This window comes from Mobula birostris, chromosome 25, assembly GCF_030028105.1.
Source record: "Mobula birostris isolate sMobBir1 chromosome 25, sMobBir1.hap1, whole genome shotgun sequence".
NCBI lineage: Eukaryota > Metazoa > Chordata > Chondrichthyes > Myliobatiformes > Myliobatidae > Mobula > Mobula birostris.
Window position 1 is genome coordinate 21626106 of NC_092394.1, and position 13896 is coordinate 21640001.

The 13896-nt window shown below is 38.6% G+C and overlaps 1 protein-coding gene across 1 annotated transcript in view; it reads left to right on the forward strand.

Annotated features, from left to right (window-relative positions):
* The first annotated feature begins 3101 nt into the window (after window positions 1–3101).
* LOC140187851 (uncharacterized) overlaps window positions 3102–13896 on the forward strand; it is a 135572-nt gene continuing 124777 nt past the window's right edge. Inside the window, exon 1 of the mRNA XM_072243648.1 lies at window positions 3102–4764. Coding sequence (XP_072099749.1) covers window positions 3149–4764 — 1616 coding nt within the window. The 5' untranslated portion in view covers window positions 3102–3148. The remainder of the gene's footprint in view (window positions 4765–13896) is intronic.

Consider the following 13896-nt stretch of genomic DNA (forward strand, 5'->3'; position numbering starts at 1 on the left):
TCCACCCATAAAGACTCAGTAGACAAGCCCTCTAATCTGTCCTGCCTGAGCACTGCTGTAATATTTTCCCTAACAAGCAATGCTACTCCCCCACCTTTCATTCCTCTGCCTCGATCACATCTGAAACATCCTTATGAGGTGCAAAATCCTTACGATCATATATGGCTTGGTCCAATCTTCTGGGCCATATTCCCAATCCAGTCTAATATCCAGATATATTGAATTCATGGCAAGATCACTGAGGTATAGTACTGCTGGGCATAGGTCTGTCACCACTTAACAATGGATCTCATACTGGTAGCTGGTAACTCTTACTGTTAATATGGATTCACTGTTACTTACAGCTAAGGCAAGACTATAGAGCAAAATTCTTAGTATGAACTTACATTATATATGATAGTTATGAAACATTTGTGCTTTCTACAAATATCAGCTATACTGTAAATATTACTGCCTTCATAATTCTGGGACAAAGCTGAAAATTAGTTTAAAAATCATCCTAAATTTGCACAACCTATTATTTGCAGACAAGTGCAATTGTGAAGAAAGCATAGCAGTGCTCTACTTCCTTAGGAGTCTGTGGGCATTTGGCGTGACGTCTAAAACCTTGACAAACTTTGGTAGGTGTATAGTGGAGAGTATGCTGACTGGCTGCATCATGATCTGGTATGGAAACACCAATGCTTTTGAATGGAAAACCCTACAAAAAGTACATCACGGGTGAAACCCACTCAACCATTGAGCACATCTACATGAAATGCTGTCATAGGAAAGCAGCATCCATCATCAGAGATGCCCACCTCCCAGGCCATGCTCTCTTCTCACTGCTGCCATCAGGTAGAAGGTACAAGAGCCTCAGAACTCGCGCCACCAGATTTAAGAACAGTTACTACCTCTCAGCCTTCAGGGTCTTGAATAAAAGGGAATAACTACACTCACTTGCCCCATCATTGTGATGTTTCCCACAATCAATGATCTCATTTTAAGGTTGCTATTTGCATTTGCACCATTTGTTGTCTTCCGCATTCTGGCTGATCTTTTCTACTCTATAGATTTGCTGAGCAGGTCCATGGGAAAATGAATCTCAGGGTTGTATATGGTGACATATATGTACTTTGATAATAAAATTTACTTTGACTTTGTAAAAATACAACTCAGAGTGAAGAAGCTTTGAGTTAAACATAGGTTTGTAATGGTCAGTAGGGTCTGCATGTTTCAATGCAGTATAATTGATAAAATTATGATGAAAAATTATTGTTCGGATACGTTAACAATTTGTACATATATGTTGCCAGACTTGGTACTTCTAGCATTTTTTTTGTTTTTAATACAATTTGCTTCCAGGTTCTCAATATTGTTTACCAACAAGCAATATGATATTGCAATTTATTCGTAATTTCTACCCCCACCTTGGCAACAGGGTTATTGGGTGTCTGTGTTACCAGGTGGTGATGCAGTCATTCTGCACTCATCGCTTATGACACACTTGAATGCAAGAACGCGCAAGTCAAATTCAGTCTCGGTCTCAGCGCACTTTTGAACAACACTACCTTGACTCTATTCAAATTAATGAGTATTCACTAACCGAGAAAACTTACCGGAAGGAAATATAAAAGTGTTTTCACACTGCTTAGCAACACCTAAATATAAACGCTAACTTGCACAGCGGTTGGAAAGACACTACTCATCTTAAGACACGTTCTGTACTTTGTATTCAATCGGTTTGGACGAGTTGACCAGATAAGAGTCATAAACCAGGTTAGGCTACTACGAAGCGGAAGGAACACGTTTCACCTATTTGAATTTTCTGACCAAGGCAAGAACTAGCGTGAAGTTAACTCTGCTTTGCACGTTAATCATTGTATTTTAGAGCATCATCGCCGTGACCTCCTGCCAGGGTCTTGATAAATTTCACTGAATGGAATTACAACATTACTTTGGTTAGAATCCCTGTTTTTGGATAGAATAACCTTATTCTGGCACAGTCTGATTCCGGAGCCGTGAAGGCAACGGCTTCACTCACGCCCTTTGATTTTAACGCCATCACGGAGAACAAACGTGTAATTGAAGACTTTCTATATGGTAGATGTGGAATAATCCATGAGTTAAAGATTCTGAGAATTGTGCCTGAAAAAATTGGAGGAAGTGTCCGAGCGGACTCCCAGTAAAAGGTAATATTGTCTGGTAAGAAACGAACACATCATAGAATCAGTGGAATACAGACTCTGGTCAAACTCGGCCATGCCGACCAAGGTGACCAATTAAACTCCCTCTATTTACTTGCGTTAAATCGTTCCTACCCATATGCTTGTCCAAATGTCTTTCAAATATCGTGACCGTACCCTCCTCAGATACTTCTCTGGCAGCTCATTCTTCCCCGGGTGAAGAAGTTGCCTCTGAGGTCCTTTTTAAAACGTTACCCTCTCACGTTGAACCTATGACCTCTAGTTTTTAGTTTCTCAGGGAAAACGATTGCGTGCATTCTCTTTATCCCTGCATCTCAAGATTTAAAACACCTCTATAAGATCACCCTCAGACTCCCAGGTTCCAAAGAGTAAAGTCCTAACTTGCCTGTCTCTCCCTATAACTCAGGCCAAGGGGTCCTGGCAACATTCTAGTAAATCTTTTTTTTGTACTCTTTCCAGCATAATACCATCTTTCCTATAACAGGATGCCCAAAGCTTACACAATATTTCAAGTGTGGCCTCATCAATGTCTAGTACCTGCAGCATAATCATCATGTGAAATTACATCCCATTCAACATTTCATGTAATGATGCAATTATATAGGATTACTAAACCCACAATTCCCTTATATTTTTCTTTGAATTATAGACAAGGTGGTGAAGAAGCATTTGGAATACATGAAATGTTGAATGGGATGTAATTTCACATGATGATTCAAATAACATTACTAATGTTTAGATGTTAATCTTTTCCATGATCACTGCAAACAATACCTGAGACCAACATTTTACTGTACTGCAACCCATCCCAGAAGGTGCATGTTATAATAACAACATTTGTTTTTTTTTCCAGCAAAACTTTTGCTACTAATACTGAAAAAAGGATTAAGTACATTTTGAAACTTTATCAGATGCACTCCAAAATCAAAAGGTCATAAAAGAACAAATTTCAGAGTGCAGTGATGGATAATGAAGGTCAAACTGAAAGGATTACTGAAGCAGGAAAGGAAAAAAGTTTTTTTACTCCTGGAGGTGTAGCAGATGCAGATGATGGCAATAAATTTAATTCATTTTCAGGGAGAAGTTCTTTACCAAGTTCAAGTACTGCCTCTGAAAAAGATGAAGCTGACAAGAACAAAATTCACTTGAGGAGACCTTCTCTACTGCATGGAATAATTGATCGCATAACTGATGAAGATGGCGGTAGCAGTGAAGCTTTAACAGATAGTGCTCTTTCCGTAACTAGAGTGATTGAAAATGAAAATGACAGCAACAAATTTCATTTAGCATCAGAGGAGAGTGTTTCTCCTGCAGCTGAAGCTACTGACCATGTAACAGATGAAGAAGCCCGGAGTGAATTTCAGTTGCCATCAAAAAGGAATGCTTCCTTTCCAGCTGAAGTTACAGATTATGCATCAGTCACAGAAGCTAGGTCAGGATCAAATAGGAGCAGTTCTCTTGAGCTTGGAATAATTGATCATGTGGATAATGATGATGACATTGGCAAATTTAGTGAAGGTTTAGCAAGCAGTGCTTCTAATGTAACTGCAATAGATAAAGCTGCAGCAGATAAAGATGACAGAAACAAGTTTCACAAAGCTTTAAAGAAGAGTGATTTCCTTGTAGGTGGAATAACTGATTGTGAACAAAATGAAGATAATAAAGAAGATTTTATTGAACTATCAAAGTCAAGCATCCCTATTGACACTGAAGCACTTACAAATGAAACACATGAAGATCAGAGTGGAAGATTTTCTTCTGCATCAAAGAGAAGTACTTCTTTTCCTGGAATAATTCACCATGCTTCACAAGAAGATTTTAGTGATGTTGCCAAGCAATATGTAAAGAAAAGTTACTCTCTAGGAAGTAGGGCAACTGCAGATGAAGATAGACATAAAGATTCTGAAGCTGAAGAAATAAATACCCCAATTTCAACTTCTGCATTAGATATTCATGCCATTGGTAGAGAAAGAAACAGAATAAACTTTGAATTGGTAGACCATTCTAGTGTGCAACATGAACCTAAATCTCTAAGTACTGGACAAGCTAAACTTGAAACTAAGAGGGCTTCTTTTCAGACTTCAGTAATTGAAGGCTTTTCAATACGCGATGCAAAGGAAGTTGATGAAGATGAAAGAGCAAAGGATCTTTGGAAGAAGATATTTGAACGAAAGGTGACAAAACGAGTGTTATATATACAGCGACTAAAAGCAGTGCTTTTAGAGAAGTGGAAACATGGAAAAGCTAATTTGGAAAAAAGGATCCCAATGGATTTGTTGGTGAAAGAATGGTTCAGTGATAATACAGTGACTGTGCAGACCCGTATATACCTTCTGGAAAAACTGTTACCTACGCTAATTCTCGGTCTAGAAAACCTGTTGATCGAAATAGAAAAAAAACAATTAACTGTATTGGAGAGACCACACCCTTACTTTAACCCAATCAATTTCCTGGCACAGTTTCTGATGAGGAATAATCCTCGCCACTGCAACCTTCCAAAAGAAGATTCATATTTGCTTGGCTTGCAACATGTGACACAAGAGCTGAAAACTCATGTTACTGATGTTAAAGATAACAGGCAGGAGATTGTTTTTCAAATTTATAGTTTATTCTAGTTTATTAACACGAAGCTCATAAATAAGTAATTCCAACCCCCTCCCTACATGGAGTCAAAGGTATATCAATATTGGACCATTGCCTTTATTGTAACAGAGTGAAACTAGAGCTCTATTTAATCTATTGGTAATTAAAGGAAAGATATAGGAGTAGAATTAGGCTATTTTACCCATTGAGTCTGCTCTGCCATTCCATCTTGACTGATTTATTACCCCTCTCAACCCCATTCTCCTGTTTTCTCCCCATAACTTTTGACACTCTTATTAATTAAGAACCTATCAATCTCCACTTTAAATATACTCAGTGACTTGGCCTCCACAGCTGTCTGTGGCAATGAATTCCGCAGATTTGCCATCCTCTGACTAAAGAAATTCCTCTCACCTCTGTTCTAAATAGATGTGTTTCTACTCTAAGGCCGTGCCCTCCGGTCCTGAACTCCCCCACTACAGCAAACATCCTCTCCACGTCCACTCTATCTAGGCCCTTTGGAAGAGGATTTGTAAGAAATTGGGACTGGTGATTGAGAAGATCTAGGGATAAGGTGACGGTTGAAAAAATATCTGAGGGCAGGTTGTGGGAAATGAAGTAATTGGGTCTCTATGTGTGGGAATAAATCTGTACAGGAAAATGGGAGACCGGAGCCAGAACATCAATTAAAGAAGCTGCAGTTGTGGAAGTTCAGGATAAACAATTGGGTTCTTGATTGTGAGATCACAAAGAGCACCTCTGCACCTGGGTCCATAATCAGATAAGTTTCCATATTTTCCCATATGACAGCAATGGAGACCATTCTGGCCCATCTCAGAGCAATCTCATAGCCCCATTTATATTATCTGTAGCCTATTCTCATCGCAGCTCCATTAATTCTCTCTGGATTTTGCAATTCACCAGCACACAAGTAGCAATTTGAAATAGCCTATTAACCTACCAAATTGTATATCCTTAGGATGTGACATTGGACTGGAGCACCCACTTGGCATGTAAATGCACACTCCACAATGACAGCACCAGCGGTTTGGTTTGAATCCAGGTCGCCAAACAGCTTTGGTGAATAAGTACATTAAAGTTTCGTATCTGTAATTCTGGGGCCCAGGGTGTTCCCTCTAAGGTGTGAGTGTGTCCATGCACGCCCATCTTTTGCTACAAACACACAAACGAATTTCAACTGCGCACAAAAGGTTATCACCTTTCACCTCATTGGCACGTTAAGCATATTTGACGTTCATACACAATCACATTTCCTGTTCTGGCTTCCAAAGCGGACAGAGTTGACAACGTGGAGTTTGCAATGATTTGTGTGCTGAGTTTAGAACTGGCTTATTCATACTGTCTTTATTGAAGAGCTTATTCGGTACGCACACACTGTTGTCACTGGGCAGAAAATTACACAGCACAAGATTTTTGCGCACGCTGGTCGTTACAAATTAGAGAGAACATAGCAGGCAGTAACTAAATTATATGTAACAGCGCTCAATTTTTATCATCACCCCTTCAAATCCAATTGGAATTCCAGTTCCAATAAGGTTGCTTCATCAGAAAATTACTTCCAATTTTAAATGTAATTTGTCAGTTACTTAACGACACAGATTAATTCATTCTACAATATTAACTCTAATTTGCCAATTTCTGTAAAATTCCACTAATCTGACATACTCAGGGCTTTGGTGGTACCAAACTGACAGTTTTCCTATTAACTTACTAACATATTGTTAACTCACTTCTTTCCATGCTGAGCAATAGTGCCATAAATTTTCCAGTGAATCTGCTAAAGTTAAAAGGAGCACAGGAACTAGAACTCTGATAGGTTTTAAGGATGTATGGCCACTGGGATGCTGGTGGATTTCAAGGCAGTGCGGGAACTGGGCTTCCAGTGAAATTTCAAGGCAGTGAAGGGATTAGGGTCCTGGTGTGTCAAAGGGAGCATCAGAACCAGTGTTCTGGATTAAAATTAAATAAGATTTATTTATCCTATATTTTAAATAATATAGGAGAAACCCATAAATAAGATGTAGACTATCAAGGAAAGCTGAAAAAGAGAGTTTAGCAAAAGAGAAAATATTTTTAAAAACGTGAAAATTAACAAAAATAAAATGAGTATGTGGATAGTGAAAGAACAGTAGGATACTGAAAGAGAGACAAGAACTCATAATTAATACATTTCCCTATTATATTTTGAAAATTAACAAACATCCAGATGCCTAATATGCATTTCAGCTCAGTTTGAACAGAAGATACATTTTTGATTGTTGAAGGATGTAGAAAATTCTATTTTAACAAATATATTTTAAATGAAACTACTAAAAAGTTAGATACTAAAGTTAGTGAAGGCAACAAAACGTCAAATTATGGTTCCCAGAGCAGCAAATGAGCTTGAGTTTGAGCTGAGAATGTCAGCTTCTGTACCTGTGCTCCATAAAGAAGGAAAAGATGAATTAGAAACTTCTTGGTCAGATTGTCTTGTCTTGGGTGCAGATAACATTAAATCTTTAAAATTTAGGGACCATTAAAGTTGGTTTTCATTTTGTAAATTTCAGAAACTGGGTAGCTTTTTCTAAATAATTTCTTTTAAATCTATGTTATTTATATTAGAACATAAGTAAATCAAAAGGTAAAATCTAGCATAAGTAAACGAGAAAAATAAGGAAAATTTCAGATTATGTTTAGAATATTCTAAAAAGTGAAAGAAAAATAATAAGGGTTGAATTGAGAGAGATAATAAGCTCTTATTGTTTGATAATGTATCTATGAAGGTCCTTGAAATGCTTATGTTATGTTGATGGTTTATAACTAGAAGTCATATTTATAAATGATGGAACAATCATTCAAATAACATTTGAAGAAGAGATACTTTATGATCCAATTCAAAAGTTTTGGCAAGCTTTGGATTTATGAATACATCTTTATAGTTATTTACATCACAGTTAATGTATAACTATGATGCCTCTCTTTAAAAACATTGCTTTTTATTGCTATTATGTACTGAAATTTAGTATGTTTGGCATTACTTGATGGAATGGAAATCTGTCATGGGAATTCAGAATTGTAGAATAAAGAGAGAAGAGGCTATGAACACTCAGCAAGTCAGGCAGCATCTGTGGAAAGAGGAACTGTTAATATTTAAGGTCTAAGTCCTTCATCATAATGCTGACTTGAAGTGTTAACCATTTCTCTTTTTACTGATGCTACCTGACCTGCTGAATGTTACCCTTATTTCCTGTTCTCATCTCAGATTTCCAGCAGGTAGATTTTTTTTCGTTTTCATCAAACTTATAGAATTGTTGACACCTAAAGTCTGCTGTAGCAAAATTAATGAAGTGGTCATAAGTCTGGCAAAACAGTCTGTTTTTGAGCTGTTTGATTGGGACGATCGGTGAATACTTGGGTGCTTCGGTGAAGGATAGCTCTGTAGCCTGCAGTGGGCTAGTGGTCCGCCACTGAACTGAACTAAACTGAATACTACTGGACTCCTGGTGTAACGTTGACATTCTTTGTGTCGTTCACTTGCTTTTTGCTGTTTGTGCAATTTGTTTTGTTATCGTGTGTTGGGTGTTTGATGTTTTCTTGAACGGGCTCCATGGTGTTTCTTTGCTTTGTGACTGCCTGCGGGAGTATGAATCTCAGAGTTGTATTCTGTATAAATACTTTGATAATGAATGCACATTGAATCTTTGAATCTTTGAAATTAGTTGGAGGAACAAATTTTGCTGACAGTTTCCTCCAGCTGTGCAGTCAACACAGAAGATGTAATCTGCTGTCTTTGTAAAAATCGCTAAAATCTTAAGTTTAGTTAAATAAGATGTAAACAAATGTACTGAAGCATAATTACGATTGAACAATGTTTTGAATCCAAAAAACACATTTTAAGTGTCTGGATTATCAAGCACTTAGAACAAAATTTAATTATTTTAAGTGTTTTGATAATACTTGATTTTTTACTATTTTCTCATGCGTATGAAGCAATTTTAATTTCGCTTTTGTAACATGTCCACAAATAAAATTGATGGTTTTTACCTCCAGGGTTTTTTGAATTTAATCATTTTGATTAATGGATCCAGCCTGCTAGATGGCATCACTATCGATTGAAACCACAAATCTCCTTAGAACATGGAAGACTGGAAGATTCTCACTACCTCCCCCTCCCTCCCTCTACCCCCTTGCCTCCCCTCTCTCTCTCTCTCTCTCTCTCTCACACATACACACACACACACACACACACACACACACACACACACACACACACACACACACAAATACACACACACACCCATCACATTTTGCTTAGTTGGAAAGTTATTTTCAAGGCATGAATGAGCAACAGACCTTTAACTAGAAAGAAACCAAATATTATGGCCTTTAAATCATGTGTCTTTTCTGATATTCCGACAGTGACTAAACTTCAAATTTCTTCATTGGCCGTAGGGTACTTGCATTCATGAATGATATTAGATAAGTTCAAATTCTCTTTGTTCTATCCTTCTCCCAAAGCACAATTTTGACTTTTGGATTCCACTGTGACCACTCCCAGGTGCACTTTGCCTGCTACTCACCAAAATCCCTGTCCCAGTAGTTCAGCATTCCTCCACTTTCTTCTCTCCTGCCCTTGTCAATTTTTAACATTCACGTATCATCATAGAATGTAAAGGTTCCCCAGATTCTCCACTACAAATCATTACTTAAACCCCCTTCCTAATTGACTGTTTGCATTGTGGCTTGGTATGGAAACACCAATGCCCTTGAATGGAAAATCCTACAATGAGTAGTAGATACGACAGTGCATCATGGGTAAAGCCCTCCCCACCATTGAGCACATCTACACGGACTGCTGTCGTAGGAAAGCAGCATCCATCATCAAGGATCCCCACCACCCAGGCCATGCTCTCTTCTTGCTGCGGCCATCAGGAAGAAAGTACAGGACTCTCAGGGCACACATCACCAGGTTCAGGAACAGTTAATACCCCTCAACCATCAGGCTCTTGAACCAGAGGGGATAACTTCACTTGCTCCATCACTGAACTGTTCCCACAACCTAAGGACTCACTTTCAAGAACTCTTCATCTCATGTTCTTGATATTTATTTCTTCTTTCTTTCTGTCCTTCTTCTTCTTATTATTATTGTTTTTATTCTTGTATTTGCACAATGTGTTGTCTTTTGCACATTGATTGTGTGTTATGCTGGGAGTAGTCAGATTCTATTGTGTTTCTTGTATTCACTGTGAATGCCCACAAGAAAATTATCTCAGGAATGTATATGATGACACATGTGTACTCTGATAATAAATTTATTTGAACTTTGAACTTTCACCCCTGACTCATCCATTCAGCAATATGCTATGGACCCCTTTATTACTAACAGTGAGAGTTTCTACTGAGCTACCATCTTTCTTCTCATCCTTACCCCTTGTCTACCAGGTCAAACTGACATTATGGTATCAACAACTGACCCTCTTACTTTCTTCTTCGTCCTTTCCATCTTCCCTGATGTTCTCTTAGAGCTCAACTTGCCTTTGAGAGCAACCTCATGTTAGCTGGTCCTATTCACAGCAATCTGATGACCACTCAAATTGTCTTTCTTACTGTCACTCTAACCAATATCGTAAAGGATTCCCTTACCCTGGGTATATCTTCATTGAATCTTCAATCCATGCCCCTCAAAAACACTTCAGTCTGCACCCCTCCACTGAAACTCTGACCTTTCAAGCAAACTCCAACCCCTTCTTTCCTGTCCAAAGCCTTTGAAGTTACTATTGCATTTCCATATCCAAGAAGATAAAAACATTATGGATGCCCTCACTATTATCTTCTGCAGTGTTTTTAGTTAAGGGACATTCCCTTTAGCTGTGAATACTTCTCTGCAATTTGGGAAAGGCGAGAGAGCAAAATTAAGTTGTTATAAACCAGTTAGTCTAACACCTGTTGTTAGGGATTACTGGAGTATTTAACTAACAACAATAACTATTACTTGTATAGAGCCCTTAAAATAATAATTAAGCCCCAAGAGACTTTACAGGAGTGTTATCAACTTAACAAAAGAAACTCAGTCACATAGGAGATATTATGGCAGAAATCAAACAATATTTTTAAAATTCATTCTCAAATCTGAGCACTGCTGTCTAAGCCAGCATTTAGTTCCTATTTGCCCTTTGGATCCAAAACAGAGCAGCATACTTTCTAAATGGTGAAAGCTAGAAACGGTGGCCTAAAGAGAAATTGGAGTCCATAAAAATCATTAGAATTGTCATGGGTACCTACAGTGAATAATCAAAAGGGTCTTTTTATCTGGTAATGAGTACGTTGGGATAGAGATAATAGGAGAGACGTGGGCCAATTTTTTTACGCAGGGAATGGTGGATACCTAGAATGTGTTGGCTGGGGTGGTGATAGAGGCAAATATAATATAGGCATTCAAGAGGCTCTTAGAAAGGCATATAAAGGATATAGACATTGTATAGGCAGAAGGAATTAGTTTAGTTAGGTAATTGATTACTAATTTAATTAGTTTAGCACAATATTGTGGGCTGAAGGCTTGTTCCTGTGTTGTACTATATAAAGCCTTGGTTACCTACACATGCAGGACAATGAATATTTTTAATCTTCACTTCCTAAGAATGAGAATGAAATGCTTTGATGTATGTGTGACAATTAAAGCTAATCAGAGAAAAGATTAAAGAGATCAGCTTTGTTTGTCACATATACATCGAAACATACAGGGTGAAATATATCAATTGCGCCAATGACCGACACAGTCCGAGGATGTGCTGGGGGCAGCCTGCAAGCATCACCATGCTTACGGTGCCAACATAGCATGCCTGCAACTTACTAACCAGAGCCCATATGTCTTTGGAATGTGGGAAGAAACTAGAGCCTTGGGGTCACAGGGAGAAGTTACAAACTCCTTACAAACAGCAGCTGGAATTGAACCCTGATCACTGGCACTAGCTGCTATGCTACCATGCTGTCAAAATTATACTTAGACTTCAAATGTCAAGTTATTGACAGATATTTCACAGATTGTGTTGATGTTTACTGTTACTTAGATGGTTAAAAGGAGTTTAGGTTGAAGTTTTTGATATAATAATGGGAATTAATCAGGTTCAAGGAAACTGTTCAAGATTAATCTAGGGACAATATGTTCTAACAATTCAGTTAAAATGACAGACAAAGTTGTATATTTCTTACTGTAGTAACTGTTTATAAGAAGACGGCTCTAAATGGAATGCAGGAGAAGAGGATCTTGGGGTTTGTGGTGCAGAAAAAAAGTGGCAACAACTATTGAGGAAACAGTTAATAAGAAAGACAGCGTTTGGGGCTTTATCATAGAGTGAAAAACAGGCCCTTTACAAAAAGAAATATATGTAATCTCAGCTGGCGTATTGTATTTACTTCTGGTTGCCTCATTAGGGGAAGGATGTTGAGACACTGGAGAGGATCCAGGGGAGATTTGCAAGAGTGGTTCCAGGAATGAGGGGATACAGTTACAAGGATAGATCGGAAAAGCAACATATGTTTTATTTGGAAAAGAGAAGGCTGAGGGGAAATCTGATAAAATGATGAGAGGTCACACACTAGAGGTCAAAGGTAAAAGGGGAGAAACAAGAGGAAAAACTTTTTTACGTGTTGTATGGTTGGAATCTGGAATGACCTGTCTCCACTGTGGTCTTCAAGAAGGAACTTGATCAAAAATAATGAGTAGCTCTGGGAGCTACTCTGAGTAGCTCCCAGTGCTACCTGAATGGCTGAATGGCCTCTTTCTGTGCTTTATGATTCTGTGATTTTGAATCTGATTTGTTTACTCCCACAATACTATTGGATAAGGAATTATAGGAATTAAACCTAACGATGTCAAAGGACCAGTGACATATTTCTACCTGGAGGGAAAATATTATATGCAAATTTAGATGATGGTTTTGTCATGCACCTATTGCCCTTGACCTTCTTGGCCAAATATTTGAGAGAAGCAGCTATTTTGGTGCGGCTATGATATCATTGGGTTAGGGGACGGTGATGTTGGAGGGGTGAGAGTGGTTGGGGGTAGCCAATAGGAGGGTTTAGGATCTTGACATTTGACCATCAGGCCTTCATTTGAATAACGCAGCAGTATCTTCACCCTAGGACAACTGAAAGAGACATCACAATGGACGGAGTGAATCGGAAAGAGGACAAGAGCATTCAGGAACCTTAGAGAAAGAATGTTAGCAATAAAACACTGTCTCTCCAAAAATTGTTGGTGGTGGGAAAGCTAGGTTTGCAGAGGCCAAGCTTTGTGTAGTGGCAGAAGAGGCAGTCAGCTACTAATTAAGCCCTTCACAATTATTTTCTCTCAGAATATACTTTATACTTTATTGTCGCCAAACAATTGGTAGTAGAACGTACAGTCATCACAGCGACATTTGATTCTGTGCTTCACACTCCCTGGATTACAAATATTAAATATTGAAAATAGTTTAAATTAGTAAATATTAAACATTTAAATTATAAATCATAAATAGAAAATAGAAAAGGGAAAGTAAGGTAGTGCAAAAAAATCCAAGAGACAGGTCTGGATATTTGGAGGGTACGGACCAGATCCGGGTCAGGATCCATTCAGCAGTCTTATCACAGTTGGAAAGAAGCTGTTCCCAAATCTGGCCATACGAGTCTTCAAGCTCCTGAAACTTCTCCCGGAGGGAAGAGGGACAAAAAGTCTGTTGGCTGGGTGGGTCGTGTCCTTGATTATCCTGGCAGCACCGCTCCGACAGCGTGCGGTGTAAGGTGAGTCCACGGACGGAAGATTGGTTTGTGTGATGTGCTGCGCCATGTTCACGATCTTCTGCAGCTTCTTTCGGTCTTGGACAGGACAACTTCCGTACCAGGTTGTGATGCACCCTAGAAGAATGCTTTCTACGGTGCATCTATAAAAATTAGTGAGAGTTTTAGGGGACAGGCCAAATTTCTTTAGTTTTCTCAGGAAGTAAAGGCGCTGGTGGACCTTCTTGGCAGTGAACTCTGCTTGGTTGGACCAAGTCAGGTCATTTTGATATTGACCCTGAGGAACTTAAAACTTTTGACCTGTTCCGCTTGAGCACCACCGATGTAAATTGGGTCGTGCGGTCCACTA